This window comes from Peromyscus californicus, unplaced genomic scaffold (genome assembly GCF_007827085.1).
Source record: "Peromyscus californicus insignis strain IS unplaced genomic scaffold, ASM782708v3 Scaffold_17__1_contigs__length_78620276, whole genome shotgun sequence".
Lineage (NCBI taxonomy): Eukaryota > Metazoa > Chordata > Mammalia > Rodentia > Cricetidae > Peromyscus > Peromyscus californicus.
Genome location: NW_026294469.1, coordinates 25,341,606 through 25,360,058, shown reverse-complemented (window position 1 = coordinate 25,360,058; position 18,453 = coordinate 25,341,606). Strand labels below are relative to the sequence as shown.

Below are 18,453 nucleotides of genomic sequence, written 5' to 3'. Positions count from 1 at the left end.
ATAAGAAAGCAGGCTGCGCAAGCCATGGGGAGCAAACCAGTAAGCAGCACCCCTCCAGGGCCTCTGCATCAGCCCCTGCCTCCAGGATCCCGGCCTGTTTGAGTTCCTGTCCTAACTTCCTTCACTGATGAACAGCAATGCTGAAGTGTAAGCTAAATAAACCCTTTCCTCCCCAACTTGCTTTTTGGCCAAGGTGTTTCATCACAGCAATAGAAACCCTAATTAAGACACTTGGTCTCCATTACTCCCTGCTCCTGACTGCTAGGCACATCTAACTGTTCCTAAGGAACCTGGCTCAGTACCTTCTGTGGCACGAATGCACTCCATTGCCCAGAGTAATGGATGAGTAAAGGGGGCAGAGCAAGTAGAAAACAGTGCCCAGATGGAGGCAATGTCAAGAAGTTTTCTTCTAACTGGATATTAAAACAAAACAAACAACAAGCATATCTATTTGTCTATTTATTTACTTACTTAGTATGTGTGATATTTTGCCTGCATGTATGTATATCTGTACCACTTTCATGACAGGTACTGGAAGAGACCAGAAGAGGCATCTAGTCCCCTGAAAACGGAGTTAGAGATGGTTGTGAACCACTGTGTAGGTACTGAGAATCTACTTTGGGTCCTCTGGAAGAGCAGCCAGGACTCTTAACCTCTGAGCAATCTCTCCAGCCCTTCCTTGATGAATACTTCGTTGTTACTGCTCACTATGTAGACTAGGCTTTCCTGAAACTCAGCGCACTCTTCCTACCTCAGCCTCCTTGGTGCTGGGATTATAGGCATGCACCGCCACACCCACCCTTCTGTGTTACTGCAAACAGTTTGCATAATACAAATAATGTTCTTCATTCCATGTGGTGAATGAAGGGAAAACAGAATAAAAATCACCTAGATTCCTACTGCAAGGAGTCATCACATCTCTCTTGCTGTCATCTACCGTTTTTATGTCTTTATGTAAGCCAACTGTGGGGAAGGGAAAATGTAGGGGGTTCCCTGCAGTTCAAGGAACTTCTTTTAAAAAAATCCAGAGACTTTCCAGGGAGCCAAAGTGTTCCTGGGAGGCAAGGGGGCATCTTTGAATGTCTGTCTTTCCCTGTGTCTGCTTGTGATGTGGGGAGGACCCAGGAGAGGACTTTCTTTCCTGGGAGGGAATGAACAACCTTTGTCCAGGGGCGGCAGCAGCCAGATTCTCCCTGTGCCAGGGAAACTACATGAGTCATGGTCCTGGCATTTTTCATCTGCAACTCATGGGCTTCAAGGGCTCACTCACTTGGGTAAAGTTATTGTACCTCTCCGAGCTCAGCTCACCCTCATGTAAAAGGAGGATAAAGAGCTGGCTGGCTGGCTAGCTGGGAAGAGGTGCTTCCTGCTGAGCCTAAGGATGTGTTAGATCCCTGGTGCCCACATAGTTAAAGGAAAGAATAAATAATTATTTTAGTCCCCCAGGCCCCAACAATAAAGAAATAGCTGTAGATGTAAAAACAAACAAAAAAACCAGGAGAGAATTAGAGCCACCTGCCTGGGGACCTGGGGGGACTGAGTGAAACAGATTCAGGATTTAGAGTGCTCGTCCCGCCCACTCTGCCATTCTGAGCTAAGTTACAGGCGTGTCATTTCCCAGAACTGAGCACCCCTCCTCTTCCAGGCTTCTTCCACCAAATTCTGCTCAGAGCCGGTTGGTTTCAGGAAGTAACGTGCCATTTACCCTACCCTCTCAACCTCTCCTGTCCCACCCCTCCCCTCCCAATATCCCACGCATTAGTAATATCGGATTTATGGGCATCTGGAAATCCGGTGGGGTTGTGTGGAGTCCTCCAGGGTGTCCATTGGAGTGTGTTACATCCTGGGAGTTTAAGAGGAACCCAGAGTGCAGAGCTGTGGCTGCTGGTAAGTGACTTTCTACACAACCTAAGTTTGGGGGTTCAGCAAGGTCACCGGAGGGGCTGTCTCATTTCCTCTCCTATAGTCAGACCTGGTTTATTAAGGCTGGCAGGGTTGGATGGGGGTGGTGCTTTGGCAGGAAACGCACTTCTCCCTAGAGTACCCAAAACTGTGATCTCGTCAGGGACCGGGGCTGCGGTTTTACTGAGGAAGCTGCAGTTGTTTTTAACATTTCATTTTTAGTCTACACTTGAGGAGGCCACTTGCCAGTAGCTACTGTACAGCTCTTCCCTGTCTCCCCTGCTCCAGGAACACCTCAGTCTAGGAGGCTGAAGGTAGGATTAGAAATGTGGCAGTACTGCCCTGGTACTCCACGGCAGGAGCAACCCTGGGTGGGCAGATTGGCATAGGACACTTTAAGGTCTAGGTCTTGGGTTGTCACTTTTTTTTTTATCACACCAGTGGGCTCAGTGGGGGCATGCATGCATGGGTTCTGTTTACAATATACCTTTCCTAGACAGGTGCTGTGGAATACTATGCACCCAGGACATCTCCTAGAGGTGTCTCCAAGAGCAGCCTGTGGGAATAGCTGGGAATCAAGGGATGGGAGACCCAGGGAGGTGACCAGTCTGGACCTCAGTCTGTGAAGGGCAGGAGAGGACCAGAAACAGAGATGAGGATTTCTTGATGCCCACAGATGCCATATTCCAGCCTGCATCCATCCATCCCACGTCCCAGAGGTCACCGATCCAAACAGGCAGCCTTGGTCTTGCTGGTGGCCAGCCTGATGATCCTTTGGGGGCTTGGGGATCCCCCAAATCACACACTCCGGTACCTGGTACTCCACCTAACCTCCCTGCAACTCGGACTACTGTTGAAAGAGGTCTGCTGTCTGGCTGAAGAGCTGTGCCATGTCCGCTCCAGGTGACCCTCTGCAGTCCCCATGGAGACTGGGTACCCAACAAGTTTCACCCCCTTGACTCCTAACTTTGGCCTTCCCTGAACCTCATTGGCTGAGTTGGCTGGGATTTGAGGCTGGGCTGTGCCCTGCAGGTATCAGGGCAAATACTGGAAGGCTGTACGTGCTTGCCTGGGCTGCCCCATCCGCCGCACGGCCCTGCTGTTCCTGTCCTTCTATTTCTACTGTTCCCTCCCAAATACTACCGGCCCGCATCTCTGTTGGATGTTTGCCCTCCTGGGCCTCTCACAGTCCCTCAACATCCTTCTAGGCTTCCAGGTAGGACCCAGAAGAGGTAGGTGGTTTGGGTAGATGGAACCATGACTAGCGTTGACCTGTCTGAGCTCAGTGCTGGGATTGAGACTGAAGATTGGAGAGCTGGGTGTAGAGCTGTGAGACATGGGTCGGTGGGTTCAATAGCATCACTGAGAGCAAGGGGGTAGCAGATTGGGAAAGCTTCCTGCAAGAGAAGGGCTCTGGCTGTCCTGTCCCTCTTGGAAGTCCCTCAGGCCCTTCCCGCTGTCCATAGAGCCTGGCCCCAGCGGAAATCTCTGCCATCTGTGAAAAAAAGAGCTTCAATGTTGCCCAAGGGCTGGCCTGGTCGTACTACATTGGGTACCTGCGGCTGATCTTGCCAGGTAGGCCAACTTCTGCCTCTTCATTTTTAGACAAGACACACGGCTTCTGGTATACTTTTTGCTATGCTTTTTGAAGCATTTCCTTGTCTACCACAAAATAAATTATTCCTAGAGCATCCCCAACCATGTGAAGGGTGTTATAGAGTTTGAGTGTGATCTTTGAGACAAATGTTTTAAAGCCCTGGGTGCTTTAAGACACCCTATGTACTGAGCTGGTGGTGCACTGGGAGGCAGAGGCAGGTGGATTTCTGTGAGTTCAAGGCCAGGCTGGTCTACAGACCATGTTCTAGGACAGCCAGGACTGTTACACCAAAATAAAAAACAAAAACAAAAAACACCCTATGTGTATGAAGATGACCTTGAATTTCTGATCCTTCTGCATCTGCCTCCCAAGTCCTGGGATTATAGGTGTGAGCCACTACACTTGGCTTATTATTATTGTTTTGTAATTAATTAATTTATTGTCTTGAGGATTGAATATGGGGCCTTACACATGCCTAGTAAGCACTCTACCACTGTGTTGTAAGATATTTGTACACTGTGTGAAAGTGTATTGCTGTGATTGGTGTAATAAAAAACTGAACAGCCAATAGCTAGGCAGGAGAGATAGGCGGGACTTTTGGGCAGAAATAGACCGTATCACTTCTGGACATGATAAAATATACATTAATGGGGTTGGAGGGATGGCTCAGTGGTTAAGAGCACTGACTGCTCTTCCAGAGGTTCTGAGTTCAATTCCTAGCAACCACATGGTGGCTCACAACCATCTGTAAAGAGATCTGGTGACCTCTTCTGGCATGCAGAAAGAGCACTGTACACATAAAAAAAAATAAATCAGCCGGGCGGTGGTGGTGCGCGCCTTTAATCCCAGCACTTGGGAGGCAGATCACAGGCGGATCTCTGTGAGTTCGAGGCCAGCCTGGGCTACCAAGTGAGTTCCAGGAAAGGCGCAAAGCTACACAGAGAAACCCTGTCTTGAAAAACCAAAAAAAAAAAAAAAAAAAAACTTAAAAAAAAGAACTTAAAAAGAGGATGTAGATGAATATAAATGGGTTAATTTAAGTTATAAGCGCTAGATGGGGACAAGCCTATGCTAAAGGCCAAACTTTCATAATTAATAAGTCTCTGTGTCATTTTTTTGAGCTGAGTACACCTCTGAGCTACACTACCAGCCCAAGGGTATCATTATTATGCCTGGTGTATAGTAAATCAAATTGTGATAAAAGCTAGTCAGTGCTTTGCCCGAGGTCGTCTCCCAATGCTTGCCTCCTTCTTCCTTCCCTTAGAATTTTTGCTTTTGTGTGTGTATGAGTGCGGGTGTGTGCACAGAGGTCAGAGGGCAACACTGGGAGTCCGTTCTCTCCTTCCACCTTCTCCACGCACTCTCTTCCTTTTCTTCTCTTTTCCTTTTAAATATTCTTTTTTTTTAAATTTTATTTATTTACTTTATGTATGAGTGCTCTGTCTTCATGCGTGCCAGAAGAGAGTATCAGATCCCACTAGAGATGGTGGTGAGCCACCATGTGGGTGCTGGGAATTGAACTCAGGACCTCTGGAAGAGCAGTCAGTGCTCCTAACCGCTGAGCCATCTCTCCAGCCCCCAAGGCAAGGTCTTTCTTGTTTCTGGGGCTGCATAACCAGCTCCCCTGTCATTGCCTCTGATCTCTCTATTGGAGTGCTGGGATTATAACACTCCACCACATTCTGGCCTTTTACATGGGTTCTGGGGATCCAATTCACAGTGTCAGCCTTTGTAACCTGCTGAGTCATTTCCCCAGCCTGGTCGTCTTTCTTTTTTTAAAGATTTATTTATTTAGGTTTTTTTTTTTCCCCTTAAAGACAGGGTTTCTCTGTGTAGCCCAGGTTGTCCTGGAACTCACTCTGTAGACCAGGCTGGCCTCGAACTCAGAGATCCACCTGCCTCTGTCTCTCAAGTGCTGGGATTAAAAGCGTGCACCCCCACCACCTGGCAAAGATTTATTTGTTATAACTTGTGTCTGTGAGTGTGTGCCTACGTGAATTTTGTGTGCTATGTGCTTGTAGGTGCACTATGAAGCCCAGGCAGTCCTCAGACTGCTAATTCTCCTCCTGCCTTAGTCTAAAAACTAGGATTACAGGTGTGTGCCACTACAGCCAGTTTCCCCATATCATTCCCTTCCCTTTTCTTCTTTTTGTCTTTTGAAACAGAAACTCGCTAGTAGCCCTGGCTGGCCTGGAACTCATGTGTAAACCAGGCTGGCCTTGAACTTGTGATCCTTCTGACTCAAGTACTGGGATTGCAGACATGTGCCACCACACTTGGCTCTCCATGAATGCTTTTTTGTTCTTTAAAATTTACTTGTATGGGTGTTTTGCCTGCTTGTATGTCTGGGTACCATGTGAGTGCCTGGTGCCTGCAGAGGCCAGAAAAGGTCATTGGCTCCCCTGAACTGGAGTAACAGATGGTTAGCAATCATGAGCCCAGGTCCTCTAGAAGAGCAGCAAGGGGTCTGGAGAGATGGCTCAGCGGTTAGGAGCACTGGCTGTTCTGCCAGAGGACCTTGGTTCAATTTCCAGCACCCACACGACAGCTCACAACTGTCTGTGACTCCAAGATCTGACACCCTCACACAGACATACATGAAGGCAAAACACCAATGCACATAAAATAAAAATAAATAAATTCTTTAGAAGAGCAGTAAGTAATCTTAACTGCTGAGCCAACTCTCCAGCCCCCACGAATGCTTTTGAAAAATATTTATAACATGCCAGATCTCTCTAATGTTCCTTTTCTCTTTTAACTCATATACTACATGGGACCATTATCATTCATATTTCATTTTAATCTTACTTTATTAAAGATTTATATATTTAATTTATGTATTAATTTAATGTATTAAAGTATATTTTTATGCATGTGGGCATTTTGAATGCATGTTTGTCTGTGCACAATGTGTGTGCCTAGTACCCATGGAGGCCAGAAGAGGGCATCAGAGTCCTTGTAACTGGAACTACAGATGAATGGCCACTACATGGGTATTGGAAATTGAACCCAGGTCCTCTGGAAGAGCAATCAGTGCTCTTAACCACTGGCTGGGTCTGACCTGGGTCTCAGTTCTAGATTGGGTGGGAGACAAAGTTAATGGGATGATTTCTTGGGCTTCTCCACGGCAGGACTCCAGGACCGGATCCGAATGTTCAATCAGCTACATAACAACATGTTACAGGGAGCACGGAGCCGAAGGCTATATATTCTCTTCCCCTTGGACTGTGGGGTGCCTGACGACCTGAGTGTGGCTGACCCCAACATTCGCTTCCGAGATATGCTGCCCCAGCAAAGCCTAGACCGTGCTGGCATCAAGAATCGGGTTTATTCCAACAGTGTCTATGAGCTTCTGGAGAATGGGCAGCCAGTAAGTGTACAGAACTGGGCTTGGGGAAAAGGCCCACCTCCCCAGAACCCTGGGTCCCTAGCCACACGCTGGTAAGAACTCCTAACTCTTTTCTGAGCCTGGTTGCACAGCTGATCCGGGACAAGGCAAGATTCAGTTATGAACTACATTGAGGAGCAATCTTCATGGAGCATTTACTGTATACCAGAAGCTAGCGTGTGTGCACCAAATAGCCACCTCATTTAAGCCTACCACCAACCTGTGTGTGGTGATATTGTGTTCCCCAAAATATTGTGCACCCTAACAAACTTATCTGGGGTCAGAGAACAGAACAGCCCTAGACATAGAGGCCAGAAAATAGATAGCATTCCAAAGGCAGAGATCCATGTGGATCTCTGTGAGTTCAAGGCCACGCTGGAAACAGCCAGGCATGGTAACAAGAGCCTTTAATCCCAGGAAGTGATGGCAGAAAGCAGAAAGGTATATAAGGTGTGAAAACCAGGAACTAGAGCCTGGTTAAGCTTTTAGGCTTTTGAGCAACAGTTCAGCTGAGATTCATTCCGGATGAGGACACAGAGGTTTCCAGTCTGAGGAAATAGAATCAGCTGAGGAACTGGCAAGTCGAGGTTGGCTGTGGTTTGTTCTGCTTCTCTGATCATTCAGCGTTCACCCCAATACCACCTGGCCCCGAGTTTTTTTTTGTTTTGTTTTTTTTATTAATAAGACCTTCTAAGATTTGTGCTACACCTGTGGGGCAGGGAATGTTGTGATCCCTACTTCTACAACAGAGGGAAGTGGGGCTCAGGGACACAATAATGAAAGTGTGAAATGTGAGAGCATTTGAAGAATTGAGTTGGGTGTGGGAAAGCCCAGAGCAAAGCAAAACCCCAGAGCACTCCCCCAGACTCCATTTTCAGCCAGATTACCTTGCTCTAGGATCATGGGGGAAGGATCTGTGAAGAGTGTTTAGGGTACCCCAGGCCTTAAGCTAGGAAGGGGGCAGTCATGTCCCAGGACTCTTGTTCTGCAGACTGAGGGAGTAGGGCCATAGCCCATGGCATCAGGCCCACAATTCGTCTGCCAGGGTCCTGGCTCAGTCTAATGTTGTTCTCACCTCCTCCAGGCAGGCACCTGTATCCTGGAGTATGCTACCCCCTTGCAGACCTTGTTTGCCATGTCACAGGATGGGAAAGCTGGCTTTAGTCGGGAAGATCGGCTTGAGCAGGCCAAACTCTTCTACCGGACACTTGAAGACATCCTGGCCAACGTCCCTGAATCTAGAAACAACTGCCGCCTCATTGCCTACCAAGGTGAGAGACTGATAGGCCTGGAGGGCAGGAATCAGGAATCCCGTTGTCTCACAGGGGGTCAGAGAGCAAGGAAGCAGAGTTTTCTGGACTTTCCCACGTGGTCAGAGGGGTCGTGCGTGCCCATTTCCTCCTCTGGTAGACATCTTTTGCCACCTGAATGTGGCGAGACTTGACTGTGCCACTCCTTGGCTAAGTGGCCTTTAGGCAGGTCTTTGCCCTTTCTGAACATCATTTCTAAAAGCAGGAAGGTGGGCATCTGTGACCTTGACAACCACCTCTAGCTCTGGGTTCCCCCCAGAAGCTGTGGGTAGATTGGGAGAGGGTAAGGAGGCTGAAGGATCGCCTTAGCAGTTCCTAAGGGTACATGCATCCTTTTTGGGAGTGTGTAAGGTCTCCACCTAACCCCCACCCTACATTTCCTGTTCCAGAACCCGAAGATGGAAACAGTTTCTCACTGTCTCAGGAGGTTCTCCGGCACATTCGTCAGGAAGAAAGGGAAGAAGTTACCATGAGTGGCCCCCAGACTTCAGTGGTGTCTCATTCCTCTGTGCTGTCCCAAGAGCCAAAACTCCTCATCAGTGACATGGAGCAGCCTCTCCCCCTGCGCACTGACCTCATCTGAGGCATGAGACAGCCTGGTCTGAGCTGCTGCTGGGCCTTTAGCCCCTGACTGTGGTTTCCCTCAATGGCTGGAGGACCTCACAGAAATTTCACATCTCCAGATGAGTCCCATGTTCCTGGGCAAGCCATTTAGCCTCTCTGAGCCTCAGCCTACTCCCCTGTTGAACGGGATTATAATGGGTGCCCTGCCTACTTCATAGGGTTTTTGTGAGGACTAACCATGTAGAAATTTAGTGTCAATTGCCAGGTAAACTTAAGAGATAGGCCAAAGGCCCTCTGCATAAGCGAAACAGTTGTGTAGGTTGATCTGCTTAAGGTGCCCCCCGACAGTAGGATCAGGATCCATCCCTGGTGCATGAGCTGGCATTTTGGAGCCCACTAGCTATGGTGGGACACCTTGCACAGCCTTGAGGCAGGGGGAGGGGCTTGGACCTGCTTCTACTGAATGGACCAGGCTCTGCTGACTTCCCATGGGAGGTCTTACCTTCTTGTAGGAGGAAATGGGGGTGGATGGGTTGGGGGGGGGGCTGGAGGGGCGGGAGGAGGGAAGAGGGGGATCTGTGATTGGTATGCAAAATGAATAAAAAAAATTTCTTAATAAAAAAAAGAGAGAAAGATAGGCCAAGTATTTCCCATGGATGCTCCAGCATTCTCTGCTCCTTGTTGACCAGTCTGGGTGGTATCAGCAGACCAGCTTCTGGTCGTGTATGTTCAGCAGGAGCTTCAGTAGATGAATGGGGGGAGGGAGGAGGGCAAGTCAGGAGCATTTGTTTTGTTAACTATATGCAGTCACAGTGGGCCGTCCAGCCAGACCACCTTTTCTGCGAACATATCTAGTCTCACGTTTTTGGAAGGGTCCCTTCCCTTTTCCCCTAGCACTGGTATTTGTATGACGCTGGCTTACTTACTCTCTGTGGTCTCTTTATATCATGTCCCTTGTACGTGGTCCTTTGAAAGGCACTCCTCATATTACCCAGTTTGAGCATGCCGTCTAGGCTGCAATGGCTGAGGCACTGGAATGTATCACCTCTGACATCCACGTGTGGCTGCGTATGCAGCACACTTTCTGCATGCCTCCTCACCCTGCTACCGGGGAATCGTAGACAGGTGTCATTTCAATCCAGACAGAGCCCACCAGTCACACTGAGGGCACACCCCACCTTTGCTTTCAATGGCCTTGCCTCCAATGGCAGGCAGAAGGAGCCGGGCTGAGTGGTGTTAGCACACCGATCTCACAAGTGGTACACAGCTGTGTCTCGGGGAAGGGACCTTCCAGAGAAGCAGAGGCCACTGGACAGATGTTCACAGACGAGAAAGTTGTGAAAGGATCAGGGAGGTCGTATGTGAGTAGATAGGATGTTCCCTGGGAACACTGGGTGACAGTCACCTAGCCTACCTTATGGCCGTTGTAACAGCATTGTGGTAGCACTGTTACCCCCATCTGGGAGGGCAGACAGTTCATCTTTCCAGCTCCACCCAGGCTTACCACATGGCCGCTCTCTACCTTTGTTTCTGTCACCAGGGCTCAGGATGCCACTATGTATTTGTTTTTGTTTGTTTTATGTGTATGTGTTTTCTCCAGTACCGAGGATCAAATCTGCGGGCTTGTTCACATAGGCAAGCACTCTACCGCTGAGCCGTGCCCTCCCTCGGCCCTCATCTATTTCTCGAGTGTCACTTTGGAGAAATCATACATACATGTCAGAGGAAGCCAGTTGCTCTGAGGACAGCAGAGCCACGGGAATCAAGTGGCCTGGGGCGGAGGGGTGAGGGGGTGGGATGGGGGGTGGGGGAATGGGGGGTGGGCAGTCCCTTCTCTTTCTGTCACTGCCATCTTGACCCCAATTCTGAGGAGTCTCTATCACACACAGTGTTGACTCCTTCTCTAGCAACCAGCCCAGAATCAAGGGCCTCCCCAGCTTGACTCTGTTCAGCCCACCAGTCCCCAGGGTGGTTCCTAGGCCGTGGAGCTGATGTAGCTCAAGTTCAAATCCTGGCCTCATTGCTTGGTACCTCCTGTGTCCACCATGGTTGGTGGGTTGTCGTTTTGTTTGGTTTTAGACAGTTTCTCTGTGTAGCCCAGGGGTTCCTGGAACTCACTCTGTAGACTAGGCTGGCCTTGAACTCACAGAGATCAGCCTGCCTCTGCCTCCTGAGTGCTGGGATAAAGGTGTGTGCCATTACCTCCGGGCTCACAGCTGCCTCTTAAGCAGTGAGAAGGAGGTGAGTTCATTCTCTGTACAGATTTTGACCCCACTCTGCTCCTCCCCCACTTCCCTGATTCCCAGCCTCTCTCATTCTGTGGGGTTCCCCCAGGCCAGGGCCTTAAGGTTGACTAATCCTTAAGGCTCTTCCCCAAGGGTCAAGCAGCATAGGTGTCTTCATAAATGTCTTCAAATGTTTTGTTTGTTTGTTTTTTAAAGAAAGAGCCTCACTTTGTAGCCCAGGCTAGCCTAGAATTCACTATGTGAGACTGATTGGCCTTGAATTTAGAGATGCATCTGCCTCTGCCTCCTGAGTACTGGGATTAAAGGCATTCACCAGCACAACTAACCACCCCCCCTTTTCTTTTCTTTTTTTTTTTAACTTTATTTTAATTTTATGTGCACTGATGTTTTGCCTTCACGCAATGTGTGAGGGTGCCAGATCCACTGGGACTGGAGTTAAAGACAGTTGTGAGCTGCCATGTGGGTGCTGGGAACTGAACCACGGTCCTCTGGAAGAGCAGCCAGGGCTCCCAACCACTGAGTGTGGTGTCTTCAGCGCCCTCCCTCTTTTCTTAATAAACAGGGTATCGTGTAGTCTAGGCTGGCCCTCAAACTTGCTGTGTCATTGAGAATGACCTTGAACTTCCGTCTCCATCTCCCAAGCACTAGATTAGAAAGCTGCACCACCGCGCCCAGTGTATGTGGTTTATGTTTGTAACACAAATGAGGCGCTGAGGTACCAGAGAGAAGGGCGCCTTTCCAGAGAGAGAGTCACCAGGAAGCCCGGCTTAGTTTTCCTGGTCCCAGCCCACATTTTCCTGGCTCCAGGATGAACTATGCTACTTCCCAACAGTGATGGACTCCTTCATGCCCCCTCCTTTCCCGAACAAGTTCCATAGAGTTCATTTTCTTTTCCTGTTTCCCCACCAGCTGGAAAATTCTGGATCTGGAAGTGATTTGTAGTGAATTTTAGGCTTGTTCCAACAGGCCCACCCTTACTCAGAAAGTAAGAGGTAATAAGAGCTCACAACCCGCCCCCCATCACACCCAAGGATGTCAAGGCAGAGTTGGGGGACAAATCAAGGCTGGTCTTGGAACTCTTACATGGAGATCAAGGATTCCAAGGGCTTTGGATGTCATCAACAAGGCCTAGGCTAAGAGCCAAGGTGCCCTCCAAAGGCTGAAAGGCAACAGAGGTGCCTCTTTTCCCAAGTCCCCAGTGCCTCAGAGAAGACACCCCACAGTTCCTCTCGCCTTAGCTCTCCCTGGATCGGCAGTGCGGAGGCAGGGCCTTCTCTGTAGACCTCTGATATTCCTGCTCAGGGATGGAATCTTCACTTTGCTCCAAAAGGGATGGAGATGAGAGGTACAGGAAGGGAACAGGAACTCTGAGGAGGATCTGGAGATCCCTGAGGGGAAACTTTGTAAGGGTGGCCTTGGCACCGTGTCTGTGGGCAAGGTCCTCAGGTGGTTTTCACTTCTCTTATCTCCGTGGAGCTTTCTCATTAAATATCTGAGGGTTGCTTAGCCGAGTCCAGAGGCCTGTCAGCAGCTCTGACATCCAGGTTCCAATCCACATTCCAGTGTCTTGTTCTGAGACCAGTCAGGCTAACTCCACATCACCCTCCTACAGATAGGTGATTTCATCAATGCTGGGCCTGTGCCCATCTAGAACAAGGCCAGAGCGAGGAATAGCAAGTCCCTGCTGGGTTTCTCTGTGACTGTCCTGGAGGTCTAGCAGCCGCCAGTGGATGAGGTAAATGCCGTTCTCTGGTTTTAGGGCTGGAGGCTCTGTAGGGAGGGTGGCATGGCCCTGGTGCAAGGTCGGCCCAAAGTGAACTGCCAGGATGATGCAGATCGCTAGTAGGACAAAGGCAGCGATGATGGCCGAGAGGAGTGGCAGTCCGTCCCCTCGAGGCGGTTCCCAGACCTCACCTAGCATCTCTGGGAGCTGCTTTTGAGGTTCCTGTTCCAATGAACCATTCACAGGTGGAGAAGGCTGGGGATAGTGGCCATCCTGGGGGAAGAGGAGAGATGGCCGAAGTTGGCATGGGCATCGACATACAGAAAAAGGACAGAGGAGAGGAAGGGATCTGAGAGACAGAAATCCCCAGAGACAGTGACGGAGGGGAGAGAGAACGAGAGGAGGGCCTGAACACACTCAAGAACAATAAACTGAAAGACAAAGACATTGCGGCTACGGGGGTGGGGGTGGGGGGGTGGAGAAGTAAAGACAGACAGAAATGAAGCCAGAGAGAATGACAGAAAAGCAACCCCCCTGAGAGACAGGGTGTTAAAGTCATTCCGAAAGGGCAAAGGGAGAGGCTTCGTTATAGTCCGGCATTCTAAATACAGTTTGCCCCCAAAGTCTCCTCTCAATGCTCCCTCTTCCCAGGTCTCCGGCAAGAGTCACAAATAGATCTGGTGTTGCATTGGAAATCTGAGTACTCTTTGGGCTGCTGCCCCACATCCTGGGCAGTGGGCAGTGAGCAGCAGCTGCTTTGAGATGTTCTGGAAAAAGGGAGTCATTGTCTAGTCCCGGAGGCTCCCCTATTCCGAGTCACTGGGAAGCAGAAGAGTGGTACCCTGGGCAGGGGATAGGAAGAGGGGACATGAACCCCAGAAACTAGGTGTGAGGTAGGATGTATGCCCATACCGTCATCATAAGTATGTCTCATTCCCTCTAGGGCCTGGGGCCAAGTTCTAGAGGCCTGGATAGGGCTGGAGTCTGGTGTTGATTCCTGGTTATGCGCAGGATGGGTTGAGATCCTGCACCAGGCTACCCTTGCCAGGATCTCTGGGTCTTTCTGCCGTTAGTTATGTCCTCTATGCGGAGGACTAACCCATGTCATTAGTGTGTCCCTGCCCTGCTGGATATTGAGTAGGGACGAGGGATCTCGGTGAAGGAAGGGAAGCCCAGAGTTAGGGAGGTGGTCCCCCTCCCTCCAGCCATCATTCTACACTGGGAGTTGGGGGCCCCTCTAACTCTGAGCCTTCGGCCTGGCCCACTCTGTAGACGGCAGCTGGAGCCACGAGAGGCTGATCAGACCAAACTATTTCCTTTTGTCCCTCTCTCACACTGTCCCTAGATCCCAACTCAATACTTGTGCCCGCGCAGGGCCGGGCTGGGGGGCTGGGGGGCGGGTCTCTCATGGGCCTCCAGGCAGGGGCAGGAAAGCAACCCCAGGTGCACAAAGCGGGAAGGAAGCTTAGGTTGGGAAGGGTCTAGGGCCCTATAGGGAGTCGGGCCAGGCTGGCAGGAAGGGGCGAGCAAAGAGTCTACCTGGTGCATTGTCCGGGGCTGGAGTAGCGTTCCCTTGGGACCGGATACCAGCTGGGCAAAGGAAAAGAGCTCACTGCCCTAGCTCAGTCCCTACCCGGAGCTGCCACGTCTGCGGTGCTCCTGGGCACACACCCTCTGCACACACCCTCACCGTTCTTTCCCGCGCCTGTACTTACAGGAACTCCTAGGCTACCCAGGGCCAGCCTCCAGCTCTGAGAGTACCTTGATCTTCCTCCTAGGCACTTCCTTTTATGCCTCCTGCTGCTCAGGAGCCTAACTTGCCCTGCCCACTTCTCCTCCAGCGGATTCCGGACACCTGGCCGTCATCTATTCCCTCCCTAGGACCTGCCCACTCTCATTTCCTGAAGCTAAGGTCCTTTGCTCTTCCTTGTTCTATGTACAACATTTCAAGCATGACAGAGTATAGATCACATACCCTACATAATAGACTGGATATCATGCCTCTGAATCTCTGTAGCCCAACAACTCTGTCCATCCATTTTTTGCTTTACCACATTTATTTCTAAAATGTTAAGAACTAAAATAGTTCTCTGAATTTATTTATTGTGTGAGTATGTATGTGCATATACATGGTGTGAATGGGGGCACTTGTGTCATGCATGTGTGTGGAGATCAAAGGACAACTTTGTCCAGTTGTTTCTTTCCACCTTTATGTTGGTTCAGCCAGGCTTGCACAGTAAGCATCTTTGTTTGCTAAGCCAGCTATTACTCTTGTTGTTGTTTTGAGACGGGGTCTCTCTGTGTAGCCCTGGCTGTCCTGGAACTCAGCCTGTAGACCAGGCTGGCCTTGACCTCAGAGATCCTACCTGCCTCTGCCTCCTGAGTGCTGAGATTAAAGGCATGTGCCAGCACCCTCTGGCAAAGCCATCTTTTAAAATTTTTATTTTATTTACTTTAACATTGTGCATTAAGTAGAGTTGTATTTAGATTTATTTGTCTTATTTTGTGTATAAAAGTATTTGTGTGCATGTATGTCTGTGCACCATGTACATATCTGGTGGCTGAGGAGCTCAAAAGAGGGCATCAGATCCCCTGAAACTGGAGTTACTGATGGTTGTGAGCCACTGTGTGGGTACTTCTAATGGAACCCCAGTCCTCAGCAAGGGAGACAAGTGCTCGAAACCACTGATTCATCTCTCTAGCCCTGATTTTTAGCCAACACATAGTCATTCTATATACATATGGAATATAATGTAGCCGCCTTCCTCCCTGTCCTTTGAGACAGGGCTTACTGTGTAGATCTGGCTGACCTGGAACTCCTGATCCTTCTGCCTGCAGAGTGCTGAGATTGTAGGTCTAGGCCACTGTGCAGCCAGTGGGACGTTAATGCAGTACACAGATACGGAAACATCGGCTGAGGGTGGTAGCTGGTACATCTACCACTGCAGGCATTTTTTTTTTTTTTTGCAAGGGTGGAGAGGTGGGGTAGTGAAGAGGGTAGGAGTCTCTCCGGGATAAACCACAAACCTGCTAGACAAAATTCTAAAAGAGCCGAAACACTTCACTGTAAAGATTTGTCCTTTTTCTGTGCTGAGAACAAGGACCTGAAACGTCCCCAGCAAAACAGAAGTCCCAGGCTGGTGATATGGCTCCTCTGGTAAAGGTGCTTGTTCCCAACACTGATGACCTGAGTTTGGTCTCAGGATCCACATGGTGGCAGAAGAGATCTGACTCATACAAGTGTCCTCTGACCTACACACACTATGGAATGCACCCCCTCCCAGTACACACCAAAAATAAATGTTTTATAACATATAATAATATCTACTAGAAATCCTCACTTCCTTACCTCAACACACATTTGTTTTTACCTTATGATAACCAACCAAACACCTATAGAACTCTGATTTATGTCCCTTTGCAAGGCACTCTTTCCTTTCTTTTTTTTTAAAAAAGATTTATTTATTCATTTTATGTATATGAGTGCTCTATCTGCACATATGCCTTTATGGCAATGAAGACAACAGATTCCACTATAGACGGTTGTGAGCCACCACGTAGTTGCTGGGAATTGAACTCAGGACCTCTGGAAGAGCAGCCAGTGTTCTTAACCACTGAACCATCTCTCCAGCCCCTTCTCTATGGGTTCTGTTTGCTTTGTTTTATTTTTGTTCTTTTGGTTTTTTTGTTTGTATTGTTTTGTTTATTTGTTTTTCGAGACAGGGTTTCTCTGTGTAGTTTTGGCGCCTTTCCGGGATCTCGCTCTGTAGACCAGGCTGGCCTCAAACTCACAGAGATCTGCCTGCCTCTGCCTCCCGAGTGCTGGGATTAAAGGCCCGCACCACCACAGCAAGGCACCTCTCTAATTTTTTAAATTAATTAATTTGTTTTTGAGATAGGGTTTCATGTGGGTTAGATTGGTCTTAAACTCACTATGTAGCTAAGAATGACCTTAAACCCCCAATCTGGCTGGGCAGTGGTGGCACACGCCTTTAATCCCAGCACTCGGGAGGCAGAGCCAGGCGAATCTCTGTGAGTTCCAGGCCAGCCTGGTCCACAAAGTGAGTTCCAGGAAAGGCACAAAACTACCCAGAGAAACCCTGTCTCGAATAACCAACCAACCAAACAAACAAACAAACAAATAAAAAAAACAATCTGCCTGCCTCCATCCCCTGAGTGCTAGGATGGTAGGCATATACCATCATAACCAATGTTCTGTGTTTTGTCTGAGACAATCTCATTAAGTAGCCCAGGCTGACCTCAAACTCAATATTCTCCTGCCTCAGACTCCTGAGTACTGGAATTACAGATGTTCACTACCCCTCCTGGCCTAGTTTTTCCAAGGCAATTTTTGGTCCCAATTTGCTGCCCATAACCAGCCATTCCTCATCCCGCCCTGGAGGCAAACTGGCCTCTATTCATACGGAGACCAGTAGACTCCCGGAGGATCCCCTCACCTAGTGACTCGAAGCAATGAGTATTAACAGCTTTTTGGTTTCTTGTCTCTTAGCCAAGCTGCCCACACCCTGTCACCTCCACTGAGTCCAGGGCTATTGACCTGACCCTCAAATTACCCGAGGCCTCTTGCTGGTGAGTCATGAAATCTCCTACAGATCATTTCCCCGAGCCATTGAAGGTTCTGGTGATCTACCTCCCACTTTGGTCCTCTTGGATCTTAGCCAGAGGGAATCTGGACTCTGCCCCAAGTCAAGACCTTCACTTTTAAGCTTGGGAGAGGAAGAGTGTGGACTTTCTGGCCCCAGGCTTCTCCATCACTTTCCTGTGTCCACACTCACCATTACAACCACCCCTCTCCCCTTGCTGTGTAAGCCTAATCATCTGGCCTCATTAGTTTGGGCATCACCCCTTCCGGAACGTATTCTTCAGCTCTTGAGGCCGGAATAACCTTTCTTTTCCTTAAACTCTATACAAGTGTGTTTCTTACCTGTTACTAACACGTGCTTTTCCTTGTGTATCTCCGTGTATATGATGCGTGTGGACTTTTGTGGGGGTGCATGTTCATGTGTGTGAGTTTGGGCATGCTTGTGACATGGCATGTACGTGGAGACAGAGACAACCTTGGGTGTCAGGCTCACCTCCCACCTTGTTAGAGGCATCTCTGTTGTTCGCTGTTGCATACGCCAGGCTCCCTGGCCTGAAGGTTCCCGGGTACTCTGCTTCCCATCTCACCTAGGAGCACTGGGATTGTAGAACCCCACCACCACACCCAGCTTTACATGAGTTCTGGGGATTCGAACCCAGATCCCCACTGAGCCACCTCCAAATCTACCTATTTCTAACACTGTCAAAGGTCATCTGAGACAGGACGTTTGAGGCCATCCTGGGCTACAGAGTAAGAGTCTGTCTCAAAACAACAAACTAAAATAAACGAAGCCACAAATGTACATAAAGTAACAATAATATTTGGAGAAGAAGAGGTCATGAGTTTGAGAAGGAGCAGGGGAACACAGGAGGAGCTGGGAGGAAGAGGAAGAGGAAGAGGAAGAGGAAGGGTGGGAATGATGTAAACACAGTACTCACCTATGAAATTCTCAAAAACAAATTTTTAAATAAACGAAACAAAATATACAGGGTTTTGAGAGATGGCTCAGCAGCTTAAAGTTCTTGCTGCTCTTTCAAAGGATCCATGTTCAGTTCCCAGCAGTCACATGTCAGCTATCATCTGTAACTCCAGTTCCAGAAGATCTGACGCCCTCTTCTGG

The 18,453-nt window shown here is 49.1% G+C and overlaps 2 protein-coding genes and 1 non-coding gene across 4 annotated transcripts; 1 reads left to right on the top strand and 2 right to left on the bottom strand.

Moving 5' to 3' along the window:
• The first annotated feature begins 1,740 nt into the window (after positions 1–1,740).
• On the top strand, positions 1,741–9,283 carry Sting1 (stimulator of interferon response cGAMP interactor 1). Of its 2 annotated transcripts, XM_052741890.1 has the most exons (8): positions 1,741–1,887; positions 2,125–2,216; positions 2,579–2,805; positions 2,935–3,118; positions 3,369–3,477; positions 6,631–6,869; positions 7,972–8,158; positions 8,587–9,283. In XM_052741890.1, the coding sequence occupies exons 3-8, from the start codon at positions 2,579–2,581 to the stop codon at positions 8,778–8,780; spliced, it is 1,140 nt and encodes a 379-aa protein (XP_052597850.1). In that variant the 5' UTR covers positions 1,741–1,887; positions 2,125–2,216; the 3' UTR covers positions 8,781–9,283. The 2 variants fall into 2 exon arrangements, with proteins under 2 accessions (XP_052597850.1, XP_052597851.1); XM_052741891.1 differs by lacking the exons at positions 1,741–1,887; positions 2,125–2,216 and having other exon boundaries at positions 2,760–2,835.
• Positions 9,284–12,613: 3,330 nt separating this feature from the next.
• Positions 12,614–14,278, bottom strand: Smim33 (small integral membrane protein 33). The gene is made up of 2 exons (XM_052742754.1): positions 14,091–14,278; positions 12,614–13,079 (listed from the first exon to the last, which is right to left on the bottom strand). Exons 1-2 carry the CDS (start codon positions 14,276–14,278, stop codon positions 12,614–12,616), a joined length of 654 nt encoding a protein of 217 aa, XP_052598714.1.
• A 1,451-nt stretch (positions 14,279–15,729) lies between these two features.
• On the bottom strand, positions 15,730–15,792 carry LOC128113152 (U7 small nuclear RNA). The gene has a single exon (XR_008219369.1). It is a non-coding gene; the product is annotated as a U7 small nuclear RNA (small nuclear RNA).
• Positions 15,793–18,453: the final 2,661 nt, after the last annotated feature.

Excerpts from the sequence above, each read along its gene's own strand:
- Sting1 (XM_052741890.1), top strand. The coding sequence starts at position 2,579 with ATGCCATATTCCAGCCTGCATCCATCCATCCCACGTCCCAGAGGTCAC. Across the intron at positions 3,478-6,630 it reads CCTGCGGCTGATCTTGCCAG|GACTCCAGGACCGGATCCGA; the intron begins GTAGGCCAACTT and ends TCTCCACGGCAG. Across the intron at positions 8,159-8,586 it reads CCGCCTCATTGCCTACCAAG|AACCCGAAGATGGAAACAGT; the intron begins GTGAGAGACTGA and ends TTCCTGTTCCAG.
- Smim33 (XM_052742754.1), bottom strand. The coding sequence starts at position 14,278 with ATGCACCAGGTAGACTCTTTGCTCGCCCCTTCCTGCCAGCCTGGCCCG. Across the intron at positions 13,080-14,090 it reads CCGGCCCTGCGCGGGCACAA|ATCCCTTCCTCTCCTCTGTC; the intron begins GTATTGAGTTGG and ends TCTGTCTCTCAG.